General features: G+C 42.1%; 1 protein-coding gene across 1 annotated transcript; it reads right to left on the bottom strand.

Annotated features, from left to right (window-relative positions):
- Positions 1–1,678: 1,678 nt before the first annotated feature.
- Positions 1,679–12,399, bottom strand: LOC111226138 (NLR family CARD domain-containing protein 3-like). The gene is made up of 10 exons (XM_022751237.1): positions 12,393–12,399; positions 11,524–11,597; positions 10,337–10,820; positions 9,436–9,472; positions 8,540–8,781; positions 6,579–8,376; positions 4,291–4,464; positions 3,816–3,989; positions 2,356–2,402; positions 1,679–2,217 (listed from the first exon to the last, which is right to left on the bottom strand). The coding sequence occupies exons 1-10, from the start codon at positions 12,397–12,399 to the stop codon at positions 1,679–1,681; spliced, it is 3,576 nt and encodes a 1,191-aa protein (XP_022606958.1).
- Between the last annotated feature and the right edge of the window lie 2,089 nt (positions 12,400–14,488).

Below are 14,488 nucleotides of genomic sequence, written 5' to 3' on the forward strand. Positions count from 1 at the left end.
GTGGCAGCATCCAGCCGTTAGCTCCTATGCAGGAAAGTTGGAAAAAATACAGTTACCAATTGAAAAAAGTAAAGAGTAGCAAAGAAATCAACATAAAAGAGAGACTAGAGTATGTTGCAACAGCTAGGGAGCTTCTGACTATCTTTCTTCTTCTTTCAGTTTCAATGAGTTTTCAGTTCAGTTTTTATTTCAGTCATAGAGAGAGAGAGAGAGAGAGAGAGAGAGAGAGAGAGAGAGAGAGAGAGAGGGTGACACACAGCAAAGGGCTGCCGTGGCAAGGACTAAACCTTGAGGCATAGACACTTTACCAGCTGAGCTACCGGGGTGAAGAATTTGCTTTTATTTCTAGCTTTGTCTCTCACACTGGGATCCACAATAGTTTAGTCTTTATTTACCTCAACTCCAGAACATAACAGACTTTCATTAGAGGCAGGTCTTTATGTCTGACTCCCTCTGTTTGATATGTAGAGTTGGTCAGAGCAGTTAGTACGAAGCCTGATTACCGATGACTTCTCTCTCTCCCTCCCTCTCTCCTGCTCTCTCCGCTCGGGGAGTCTTATGTTTAGTTATTCCTCTGCGTCATTTAGTAATAATAGTAATGGAGGTGAAGCTCAGTGTATTGGAAGTGCTCCTTTGCTTCCCTGCAGCTCCTGAGGAGCTGGGAAACCAGAGCGGTGTAGCCCTCCATCCATACAGTCCAGTCATGAACCAGGTTTATACCCAGTCTGTTTGAAAATAGTCTCTCAATCTAGAGACAATAAGCTGAGTTCATTTCCCCCCCCCCCCCCCGCTGATAGATCCTGTTTATGCCAGAAACTCCAACTCAGTGACAACGCACTCAGCTGACCAGTGGTGGAAATATGATCAGTCCTTGCACTCTAGCCAAAAACTGGAAGATGCACTGTCAAAAATGTCACAAGGTTATAACTTGAAAAACATGCAGTCTAACAACCATGGTTTTCCCTGTAAAATGTATCTGCAAGATCTAAATCTAAATCTGATGAACCTCAAAGCGTCCAGAAGGTCATTGGCCAACGCGAGTCTCTTGGACAAAGACACTTTAAACCCCATTTCTCCTCTGGACAGAAAATTTCATCACTGAGAGCCTCAGGGTCATTTTTATTTTCTCAGATCTTTCATACAAACTGTGACAGCATTTTTGTTTAAAGTGAATCAGTTCAATAGATCTAAGATTCAGAGAAAGACAAAACACTGATATTCACAATGCTCAATGCTTTTATTGTGAAAAGACAAGCAAATAACAACCAGTGTTGTAATGTACTGGTTGGCACTCATCAACACACATCTCTACTTGGAGACGTCAGGTCACAGCAAGGCAAACATACACAGGCTTGGTTATTTGTTGGCCATCGATTAAGTAACAATCACTACTGCCTTTTACATATTAAAGCCACAAGGTGGTGACAACACCACTCTATTACAAGAGTCTTAAACCAAAAGTCAACAATATTTTTATTCTGTAATAGTCGTAGCTTCCATCTTTAAAAGACTGGAAGGAAGAGCAAGACGTTTAACAGGAATCATTCAGTGTCTGATAAATAAACTGATTCAATACATGAATCTGAAAATGTGTGTGTCAGTGAAAGAGACAGACATGTACAGACTGAACTATCTGTTCAACAGTGACAAAGTTTCTCTAACAGGAAGAGACTCCTCTCTACTCTGAACACAGACACACTGAGGAACCAGACCAGAACCCAAACCCAGGATACAGAGGTTCAGTGAATGTGGTGTTGTAGGTGTGGAGGTGGATCAGTGAGTCAGAGGAGACTCTGTAGAAGGACAGAGTGCCAGCGGGACAGTCCACATACACTGCTACTCTGTCAGAGACAGAGGAGGAGGAGGAGGAGGAGGGTAAATTTGTCAGTTTCTTATTGTGACAGACATAGTGACGACCATCAGAGCAGAACAGACTCCAGGACTGATCATTCCTTCCAAATTCACAGTCTTCACCGTCTCCTCTCCTTCTGATTCCTCTGTAACTCACTGATACATGAACCACTCCTCGCCACTCGACCTCCCAGTAACAGCGACCAATCAGAACATTTCTACACAACAGCTGAGGACACTGGTCAAATCTGTCTGGATGATCAGGATACGACTGTTCCTCCTCCACAAATGTCACCTTGCTGTTGTCGTCAGACAGCTTCAGGTTTTTGTTCACTGTGTTTGTGTTGAATGCGAGTTCACAGGAATCTAACGGAGAAAACAAGACACAGCTGCAGTTATTAATGTGTTGATTTATTGACAGTTTGAGGGTGGCTCATGACATCAGTGATTTGAACAGGTTTTGCTTTGTTTTGTTTTCATGAATCAAATTAAAAACACACTTACACTTCCTCAGACCTGGTCTCAACCATCGGACTCCACCAGGCTCCAACCTGAAAGGAGGAGGGGGGTCAGACCAGCACGTTCTCTTTCAGCATGCAGACATGGACATTATGGAGAGCAAAAATGATGTAGGCATGCATAAATAAATAAATAAACAGATAAAGCAATGACTTAATAAATAATAAAAGGTCCTTCCAGTGTTGTCATTTTAGTGGCTTTGACGCTAGATTAACAATTTTTCAGACTTCTTTGTTTTTTTGATTTAGTGATTTAAAATACTGAAACTCTTTCTCAATGGCAGACTGTGAGTGCCTGCTTAAAGTTTATCAAGAGTGAACAAGTTAAAATTATTACCAGTGGCTACGACACAAAACCTGCCAGCTGAATTTGCAGCTAACTCTATAAGGAGGACAAAGGAGTAACCAGCCACCACCTCAGAGACACAGAAGCCGCACAGCTAGACAAGCCTATGCTCCCAGTATTAAATCATGAATGCAGCTAATCCCCCTTTTTCACCTGGCACTCTTTAGCATACATAAAGTGGCTTTAAACAAAGAAACACACTAGCCGTTTCTCAATACAGAGTACGCCAAGTTCAGACTCCTGTACTTGGCAGTTCCAACTTCACAACTTCAACTCACAAGTCCAGACTCCTGAGGACGGGCGGACTATTTTGCAATTGGAACAGCAGCATTCTTCCTAATATCAGCAGCTCATCTCGGCACAGGTTACACTACAACACTCCTGTTAATTAATCTAAACTCAAGTCAGAACAAACAGATGAATTGACATTGATTGTAATAAAATATACGCTTCATATCCAATCAGTAATATATATTAAAAATTTAACGAAATTCAATATAAAGCACACTGCCTCAGTTCATTTTTGTTTACATATATTTATTGAAACCCCATAAGTAACTGAGAAACACGGGTTAATTATCTTATATTATACAGTTTTTTTTTTTAAAGAATTTTTTGGGCTTTTTGTGTCTTTAATGGACAGGACAGTAGAGAGACAGGAAATGGGGAGGCAGAGAGAGGGGGAATGACATGCAGGAAAGGGCTGTCTGATGCGGGAGTGGAACCGGGGGCCAGCTGCAGCGAGGACTGTAGCCTCTATATATGGGGCGCCTGTGTAACCCACTGCGCTACGCGACGCCCCATATTATACTGTTTTTGATGTTGCAATGTGTATTTTCATGACCGTTCTTGCTTAGGCAAGATAGATAGTGTTAACAAATACCCCAATGTTACAAATTGAATGAACTGACTGAACTAAAGGACTGAGGGAAATCCTAAGACCAAATGGGGGAATGTTGGGCCTCAGTCCATTCAAATGGAAGAGAACAAATGAACCCCCTAATTGTCATTGTATAATTGTACTCTGGCTGCACAGAAAAATTTCCAGCTCGTTGTCCTCTATCAGACATTGTCTGTGGCTGCAGCAGGGATCTCCATACCTGAGAGTGTCCAGTCTCCAGTCTGGATCGTCCAGTCCAGCGGACAGAAGCTTCAGTCCTGAGCCTCCTGGATGATTGAAGCTCAGGTCCAGCTCTCTCAGATGGGAGGGGTTGGAGCTCAGAGCTGAAGCTAGAGAAGCACAGCCTTCCTTTGTGATCAGACAGCCTGAAAGACTACAGACACACAAAACAACACACACAAACCCTCTGTTACCACTTGGTGCTATGTTTTTCTTTTTCTTTGATTTTTGTCTTTTTTTCTGGATGCAGTCCATTTGGTCAAGGTACAGTGTAGTTTAGTTTAATTTATTAATAGCAACATTTGCCTGAAGAATTTTCAAAACTATATGTATTTCATGGATGTTCCTGGATCCATGAGCATCCTTTACACAATCCTTCACAGGTTAGCTGTTCTTCCACTTATATAAATCAGAATTTAAAAAGTCATCAGTTAAGCAGGTTGATCAATTCTGACCTGAGAGTTTCCAGTGTACAGTTTGGACTCTCCAGTCCAACGGACAGCAGGTTGACTCCTGAATCATGCAGGTTGTTGTTACTCAGGTCTATCTCTCTCAGACTAGAGGACTGGGAGCTGAGAACTGAGGACAGAGCTTCACACTTTCTCTCTGAGAGGTTACAGTCACTCAGTCTGAAGAATAATTAAGAAACAACAGGACAAATAACATTTGTGTTAAAACAAACAAAAATCTCAGTTTGCCCTGCAGCTCACAGCAAACAGACCTGTTTTTTCAAAATTTGTTCTGTTTGTGTCAGATATTACATCTGGTGATAATCTCTTATTGTCACTGATTAAAATCCTTTCTGTTTTATTCGAAACAAGATGGAAACATGACAGTTAAATATGTCAGACTTTGTAATAAACAGACATGTAACTGTGATAATTTTGACACCTGATTTTAATTTAGTTTTTAAAAATGTTCATTAGCTGTAAATACTTTTTTGTCTCAGCAGGTGGTTTGTCCATTAATCACAAAGTTGGTGGTTTGATTCCCACCTCCGCTCTTCTCCACAAGAAGCTTTAGTCTAATTTTAGTCATGCATCTTTAGGCGTGAGCATTTTGAGGCTCCAGCTGTTTTCATCTTTGTTATGTATAGTCAACATGATTAGAACTGTCTGCAACTTTGCTGTGTACAGTTATCATGGTTAGAGCTGTTTACTTGTTGACTCACAGTAGCAACGTGACTTTGATTTGCAGTGATACAACAGACTAACTCTCCTCAGCAAATCCAGTAAATCCATGTCATTATAAACTCTGAACCACTCTCTCTGTCATTGCTGCTCACCTAGCATTAGCATTAGCAATGACCAAGCTACCTGTGCTCTCTATAGAGACAGACTGACAGAGATTCCTGAATTTATAGTTAGATTTTGTCATAGTTCTCATTACCTATTATTTCATTTTAGTTTTAGTTTCCTAATGGGTTTTTTGGGTAGAATCCTCTTGGACTGCAGCTGGTTACAGGAGTTCTAGTTCTGCTCTGGTAGAGAACACACAGCATAAGGACTGCCGTTGCCAGCTGCATTTAGTGGACTAGCTGGTTAATAGTCAACAATGGAACTGTTAGCAGCAATTTAACTTTCAATTTAGTATCTAAATCTAGAACCTTTAAATTAAGCAATCTGTACGATTGATCTGAAAAGCAGATCATATGCCAAAATAAGATAATCAACGATAGTTGTCGATGAATATCTTTGGCTGGACCGCAACAGTGGGGCCAGCCTTATAGTCTGGAATGTCCCTGACTGACTGACTGACTCAGGTCACTGAATTGGAGTTTCTGGGTCAAACAGGTTCTATTGGGGGCTGTTTACAGCTGCAGTATTGCCAACTTAATGCATTGTCTCTATATTTATAGACTTTTTTTTAGACAGACTCGGTATAAATCTGCATATGGGCTACACCTCTTGTTGCAGGCAGTCTACTGAGCCGCTCTTGTTTCCTGGCTGCCCGGAACTGCAGGGTAGCAGAGGCGGGCTTCCAATACACTGAGACTCGCCTCCATTACGGAAAATAAACTACTTTGATTATATGTATCATTATTACCACAGGAGGCAGAGGAATAGCTCAACATAAGACACACCAAGGAGAAAGAGCAGAAGAGTGGGAGGAAGGAAGAGAAGTCATCGCTAACTAGCAGATCTGAATAGCATGTAAACAACAGAAATGCCAGCATCCGGGAATGAGACAACACTGACAATACCATGTTAAGAAATGGTTATAAAATTAGGATTTGACAGTCCAGACATTTACTCGGTTCAACTTAGTCTTATTTGTCTTCATTTTTGTTGACATCATTAACACTGACATGAAATCATCTAAACCACATCATGACAAAAGCATAAATTAATTTCTATATCTTTATTTCTAGAGTTTGTGGGCCTCTCTAATGTCAACATTGTTGGACTTAACAAATATCTCCAGTCATTTAAAACAATATATAACTTGAACTGACCTGAGAGTTTCCAGTGTACAGTGTGGACTCTCCAGTCCAGCAGACAGCAGCTTCACTCCTGAATCCTGCAGGTTGTTGTTACTCAGGTCCACCTCTCTCAGACTAGAGGAGTGGCAGATGAGAACTGAGGACAAAGCTTCACAGCTTCTCTCTGAGAGGCTACAGCCACTAAGTCTGAAGGGATGATGATAAGGAATTGAAGAAGAAAGGGATTTATTTTCTCTCCTGTTGAAAAGATAGAAGTGTCTTTATAAAATGATGAATAAATCCAACTATCTATACACTTACAGAGCTTTGTGAGAGGCTTTGGCCACTGGCAGCAGCCTCAGAAGAGCCTCCTCTGAAGCAGAGTATTTCTTGAGGTCAAACAGGTCCAGATCTTTTTCTGATGACAGTAAGATGAAGACCAGAGCTGACCATTGAGCTGGAGAGAGTTTGTCTGTGGAGAGACTTCCTGATCTCAGGTACTCTTGGATTTCCTTCACTAGAGAACGATCATTCAGCTCATTCAGACAGTGGAACAGGTTGATGCTTCTCTCTGCAGAGGGAGTCTCTTCAATCTTCTTCTTGATATACTGGACTGTTTCTGGACTGTTTTTTGAGTCACTTCCTGTCTGTTTCAGCAGGCCTTGCAAGAGAGTCTGATTGGTCTGGAGTGAAAGACCCAGGAGGAAGCGGAGGAACAAGTCCAGGTGTCCATTGGGACTCTGTAAGGCCTTGTTCACAGCACTGTGGTAGAATAATTTGGATTTGTTTCTTACTTGTTTCTTACTCTGGGGGGTTGATTTCTTTTCTGTCAGCAGATTGAGTCCAGAGTTGATAAAGGTCAGATGGACATGAAGAGCAGCCAGAAACTCCTGAACACTCAGGTGGACGAAGCAGAACACCTTGTCCTGGTACAGCCCTCTCTCCTCTTTAAAGATCTGTGTGAACACTCCTGAGTACACTGAGGCTGCTCTGATATTGATGCCACACTCTGTCAGGTCTGATTCATAGAAGATCAGGTTTCCGTTTTGCAGCTGCTCAAAAGCCAGTTTTCCCAGAGACTTAATCATCTTCCTGGTCTCTGGACTCCAGTGTGGATCTGTCTCAGATCTTCTGTCATACTTGACATTCTTCAATTTGGACTGAACCACCAGGAAGTGGATGTACATCTGAGTTAGGGTCTTGGGCAGCTCTCCTCCCTGTCTGGTTTTCAACACCTCCTCCAGAACTGTAGCAGTGATCCAGCAGAAGACTGGGATGTGGCACATGATGTGGAGGCTTCGTGATGTTTTGATGTGGGAGATGATCGTGCTGGCTGGCTCCTCATCTCTGAACCTCTTCCTGAAGTATTCCTCCTTCTGTGGGTTAGTGAACCCCCTGACCTCTGTCACCATGTCAACACACTCAGGAGGGATCTGATTGGCTGCTGCAGGTCGTGTGGTTATCCAGAGGCGAGCAGAGGGAAGCAGTTTCCCCCTGATGAGGTTTGTCAGCAGCACGTCCACTGAGGTGGACTCTGTAACATCAGTCAGGATCTCAGTGTTGTGGAAGTCCAGAGGAGGTCGACACTCATCCAGACCGTCAAAGATGAACACAACCTGGAACTGATCAAACCTGCAGATTCCTGCTTCTTTGGTTTCAGTAAAGAAGTGATGAACAAGTTCCACCAAGCTGAACTTTTTCTCTTTCAGCACATTCAGCTCTCTGAAGGTGAATGGAAATGTGAACTGTATGTCCTGGTTGGCTTTGTCTTCAGCCCAGTCCAGAGTGAACTTCTGTGTTAAGACTGTTTTCCCAATGCCAGCCACTCCCTTTGTCATCACTGTTCTGATTGGTTCATCTCTTCCAGGTGAGGATTTAAAGATGTCTTCTTGTCTGATGGTTGTTTCTGGTCTGACTGGTTTCCTGGATGCTGTTTCAATCTGTCTGACCTCATGTTCATCATTGACCTCTCCAGTCCCTCCCTCTGTGATGTAGAGCTCTGTGTAGATCTGATTCAGAAGGGTTGGGTTTCCTGCTTTAGAAATCCCCTCAAACACACACTGGAACTTCTTCTTCAGCTTAGATTTGAGTTTATGTTGACAAACTGCAGCAATATGTCCTGAATGAAAACATAAGAAAATATCTGACTGAATGATAAAGAAAATATGATCATTTAATTCCCCTAAAGAATGCATATATGAACATATTTCCCTCCTCATGTTGAGATGTTAGTAAAAGTCTAATTTCTCCATCATGTTAAACCTTTAGAGAAATCCTCTTACTGCTCTGCAGACAGTCAGCCAGCTCCTCCTGCTTCATTCCCCTCAGGAAGTCCAGTGTGATCTTCAGAAATGCCTCTCTGCTGCTCCTCTTCTGCTCCTCATCCTCACTGTTCAACACCTCTTCATCCTCCCTCTGACTCTCTAAGCATTCTGGGTAATCTGGACCTACAACTTTCTGGATCTTCTTCAGCTCATTCTTCACAAAAGTGCCAATGCTCTCCTCCAGCAGGTGGAACAGAAAACTATATGAATGACACAATCAAACTAAAACCATGGAGTCAAACATTAGATCTATGTTGGACAGACTGACAACCTACTGGTCTAAAACCTGCAGCATAGAGATTATTGTGAACACAACAGATGTAAAAGTAGTTGTTGTATATGTACAAACCACAAATATAGAGTCCAGGTGTGTTTGATGCTGCTGACCACTGGCAACCTTTGATTTCTTCTGGTTAAATCTGTGGAGGACTCATGGAGAATTAAGTTGGAACTATGCTCCTGCACAAATGTGAACTCATGCAGAGAAGGGTGTTATAGAAAACTGTATACTGAATGGTCTCACAGAAGAGCTGGCATACACACCTCCTAATACTTAACAGCTTAAATTGTTGACCTGCATGTCAGCACGATGATTAGTTGATCCAACATCCTGTCACAAAGCTTTTAGAGCTTGGGCATAGATACTTACAAAGTACCACCACAACTGTTGTTCTGCCAGAGCATCCATTCATCCATCCATCCATTTTCTTCTGCTTATCCAGGGTCAGGTGACAGTGAAGGTGAAGTGCATTCCAGACACCCCTCTCTCCCACAATGCTTTCCAAATCCTCCTAGGGAATCCAGAGGAGTTCCCAGGCAGATGGGATATGTAATCCCTCCAGTTCTGGGTCTACCCCGAGGTCTTCTCCCAGTTGGACATGCACGGAGAACCTTCAAAGGAAGGCACCCAGAAGGCATCCCGATTTCAGGGTTTTTCCTGCATAGAGAATTGTGAGGTGGCCGCCTCTGTCACATTCCGTGCCGCCTCTACCTCCCGACAAAGTTCTAATACTTGCTTTCTTGGTACTCGGTGGATTTGATGTTTGTAACTGCAATTGCAGCTGTACACCACCACGGCAATGTAGTGGCGCTGTATCGAAATCCGTGCATCAGGCAGAGCCATCGGAAATTACCAAAGAAGAAGAATACGAACGCGCTGGATTTTCTGCCTGTGGAGGAGGCGGCAACCTGATTTTGTGGCTCAGCTGAATAGGGTTGCATGTACCCATCCCGTATATCATCATATATTTGAAAATAAAATGCTGCATCCTGTATCAATACAGGACAGCTCCGCCTTCCGAAAAAATTCTAGTACTTGTTTTCTCGGTACTCACTGGATTTGAATCAATATGGGATGCTATTTGTCCCATATTTTCATTCATGTTATGTCCTCAAAGTGCTGTGAATAATGTAATGTCAAGTAAAATCAAACCAGTTGCCACCCTTTTTCACATAAAAGGTGGCAACCCTACAGATTAATATTTTGTCTTTTACATCCAAGTACACCCAGCTTCTTGAAAAGTTTTCCCTAAATTAACGTTACATCCCATCCTGTATGTTTTTTTTTTTCAGAAATATCTCAAATCACAGATTATTTTAAAGAGAAAGTTCACGAGGAGGAGAATCGCGAGGACAGGTGAAACAGTGCAGAGTGCAGACATCATTAGTTCTTCTAAAATGGGAAAAAAAAGTCAATGTACATGGTGTTCATTATGGCCAGACTATGACTAGCACAGAAGTCTAATAACAAATCACCACTCAGGTTCAGATTAGGGAGGTCGATCCTCCCATTCATGCCCCTCCAGGTTTCTCCATTGTTGCCCACATGAGTGTTGAAGTACCCCAGCAGAACTATAGAGTCCCCAGGCAGGACCCTTTCCAGGACACCACCGAGAGACTCTAAGAAGGCCCGATACTCTGAGCTGATGTTTGGTGCATAAGCACACACAATAGTCAGAGCAACCCGCAGTTGCACCCAGGTGACCCTCTCATTCCCCGGGGAGAACTCCAACACAGTGGTGCTCAACTGGGGGCTTGTGAGGTTCCCCACACCTGTCCGATGCCTGTAACCCTGGGCAACTCCGGAAAAGGAGAGAGTCCAGCCCTTCTCCTGGAGTTTGGTTCCAGATCCCCTGTTATGCGTAGAGGGGAGCCCAACTACATCTAGTTGGTAGCACTCCACCTCCCACACTAGTTCAGACTCCTTCCCCGCATTAGGACATTGGGCCTTGGTGTAGGTCTGCACTCTGCAAGTGCCTTTCTATATGGTTTATTTGCTGGTTTGTTTGTATCTAGCAATGTTAAGGAAAGTGATTTAAAAAATTACTGGATTTGCTCCTTTAACTGGATGGGTCCACAACAAAATTTCATAGGTTCATCCCTGGCCCATGAACCATCCCTCCACCATGTTTGGTGCAAATCAATCAGTTCATTACTTTTTATGTAATCCTACAGACCAACAAACAAACAGACACAGGTGAAAACATAACCTCCTCAGTGGAGGTAAAAACGCTCCCTGGATAAACAGCTATTTAAACATGAATCAGTAATGTATAATGTTAGTAACAGCATACCTCTTAGCAAAGGTTTTTTACGTTTTTGAAATAAATAAATTAACTTATGTTTTGACCCGTCACTCTTTAAGGACACAGAGCTGGGTTCAGGTTCAGGTCCACCAGAGAGGGAAATTCACTTTTTAGTCTCCAACTTCAGAGGCTGCTGGAGAAACTAAAAGCTATCATAGTTTAAAAGATGCAATCAGACAATTACACAATGTGTAACTGCTGATAAAATATCCACAATGACGTTTAAACTACATGACTGAGAAGTAACACATTAAATACTGTTAATGGTAATACCATTAGTGTGAGTAACAGCTTACCTCTTTGCAGTAGAGGGTTGTTGTTCTTTAAAATGTATGTAATGCTGTTTTGACTTGTCACTCTTGAAGGACACGCAGCTGGGTCCAGGTTCAGGTCCAGGCTCAGGTTCAGCAAAGGCTGGTCTTCTATACATCCTGGCAGACAAAAAAGAAAACCACCAGAGAGGGAAATTCACTTTTTAGTCTCCAACTGCAGAGGCTGCTGGAGAAACTAATAGCTATCAACAAGAAAAGATGCACACAGCAAATATCAATAACAACTAAGTTTGGAAGACGTAATCATACAGTTAACAACCTGTAAAGCTGCAGAAATAATTTCAACAATCAGGTTTGAACTACATGTCTGAGCACTAACATATTAAATACTGTTAATGTTAACACAGCTAATGTTAGTTGGGTCCAGGTCCAGCTCTAGGTCTAGCAGAGTTTGGTGTGTGAAACACAAATCATTCATCTGCACATCAACTGAAATCCTCCTCTCATTTCTCCTGTAAAAATATCAGTGTCAGTCGAAAGCAGTCGGACAGCAGTGTGAGGTGCAGAAAGCTGCCATCAGCTGCTGTACTTCTCCTGTCAGTCCATGGCGACATGAAGTTGCAGTGAGATGAAGAGCAGCCCAGCAAACATACGATGCATGGACGACCATTCACATCTACTGACGCACAGAAGGACTGAGATCCACTTTATGACACAGTCTCTGTGTCTACGGCGTCCCTGTAGAAATTGATTTCATGAAACAAGCTACCACTAATTATTTCACACACAACAATTGAGACTTAAGTTATTTCACCTCAAAGCCAGGGTTTTTCCTGGATGAAAATTTTGGCGGGGGTGGTACTAAGCCTTGACTCCTCTCTCGCGCTCTGAGCCTCTCCACCGACACCTTCCACTTGTGGCTGAGAACTAGGCCTGCTTTCAGTCCTGACACACCTGACATAACCGTATCTCATCAGTAAAATAAATGAACTTTTTTCCCCCCATTTTAGAACTAATGATGTCTGCACTCTGCACATTTTCACCTGTCCTCACAAGTCTCGTCTTTGCAAACTCTTTTTAAAATAATCTTTGATTTGAGATATTTCTGAGAAAAAAAAAACATACACGATGGGATGTAACGTTATTTTAGGGAAACTTTTCCAGAAGCTGGGTGTGCTTGGATGTAAAAGAGATAATATTCATCTGTGTCTCATTTATGTGAAAAAAGGCAACCCTATTCACCTGTTTCTGGAGCTGCAAAATCAGGTTGCTGCCTCCTTCCGCAGGCAGAAAATCCAGCGTGTTCGTATTCTCGTATTCTTTGGCAATTTTGGATGGCTCTGCCTGATGCACGGATTACGACACAGTGCAATAGTTAAAATTTAAAATATCACTTCTAAAAACATTATTTTATAAAAAAAGATAATCAATATTGGCCATTATGTGGCTTTCTGATCCGTATCAACAAAGCTTCCTGTAATGGACTGTAATTACATTTCAGAAGATTATCTCCTTAACAGCTACAACAGTGAATAATTTCCTGGAAATCAAAGTGTATTTGGACCCTCATTAAAGGGGAAATGGAGACAGTCTTCTGTCAGTTATTTTAGTGGGAGCGTGTCTATGTTCCCACAGCCCTATATTCCCCTTTTATACCCTTTCAGAACGCTTTGCATCCACGTTCCACGGCGTCTTCACATTTATCCACCTCAGCGATCGTTTTTGTAAAGCATCGTTTTCAGTTTCGGAATTCACCGTTCTAATGTGGACGGAAGGGCTAACCGGATAAATGTTACCCGGGTTAGTGTGGACATGGGCCTATGGGAACATATAAGACTGTGGGAAAATAGGGCCTAATTTTCAAAAAATTCTTAGAAATGTGGGAACATAGGGCTGTGGGAACATAGGGCTGTGGGAACATAGGGCTGACCCCATTTTGGTTAGTTGGTGTTTAAAAGCAGTTGTTGAATTCCAGAGGAATTCTGCTGCTGCATTTAAAACCAAAAAAACTTTATTTTTCAGACATGTTGAATTGTCTGTTTCTCTGTAGATACATTTCACATTTGAGCTGCTGTGCACTGACTAAAATACTCTGTAAGTTGTAGTTAATAGTTAATACACATATAGAATAATATAACACAAGTAATACTCTGAATGCAGGATAATAACTAGCTGTGAAGTAAATGTAGTGCCTCTGAAATATAGTGAAGTATAAAGACGCAGAGATGGAAATACTAGTACTACAGTAATCTTAATCAATACTGTAAACAACTCAACTACAGTAGTGGAATAAATGTATTTAGTTACTTTACACATACAGGAGTGGATGAACAAAGAAACCTTTACAATAAGTGACCGACAGTCTCAGTAAAGCCTTTACAATAGCTTCATTTACCTATTGATCACATTGAATTAAACATTTATACTGACAGCTGTTGGAGGAGAAACAGGAATGACACAGCTCTTTTTCATTGTATATCAACCTATCTATCAACCTCCTCAGCCCGCCACAGAGTCCACATCAGTCCTGTCGTGTAAATCTAATGACAGACCACTCACCCCAGAGGAAGTCCAGCGGTTGTGCAGCTGAGCTCTGACTGCATCCAGTGAGTCAGACAGCGGGAGAAAAGTGGCTCATCTCCGCCTCACCACAGGCTGATTAAGGCGGAGAAAGCTGCCTCCAGTCATCAGCAAGTGGAGCTACACGGTAACAACGACTCTATGTTCAACTACTGACCGTCAACTAACTCTGCTTCTACTGCAAATATCCACACAACATCATGGTCCTCCTCCTACCTCGTTCAGACTTCACTCAGCAACTTAACGTATGATCACACAATAATAACACAACAACAACAACAACAACAACAACAACAACAACAACAACAACAACACAACAATAACGTAAAGGTGAGATAACTCAGGTAATGACAGGTGTTAGCAAGTAAAACATTAAAAACTGTTACCTTCAGAGGAAAAAATAAACTGCATGACACTGGCCATTAAAAGTGAAACTAAACTTCAAGCAAGAAAACGCCCAGAGAGAGACA

This window comes from Seriola dumerili, unplaced genomic scaffold (genome assembly GCF_002260705.1).
Source record: "Seriola dumerili isolate Sdu_G_001 unplaced genomic scaffold, Sdu_1.0 BDQW01000149.1, whole genome shotgun sequence".
Taxonomy (NCBI): domain Eukaryota; kingdom Metazoa; phylum Chordata; class Actinopteri; order Carangiformes; family Carangidae; genus Seriola; species Seriola dumerili.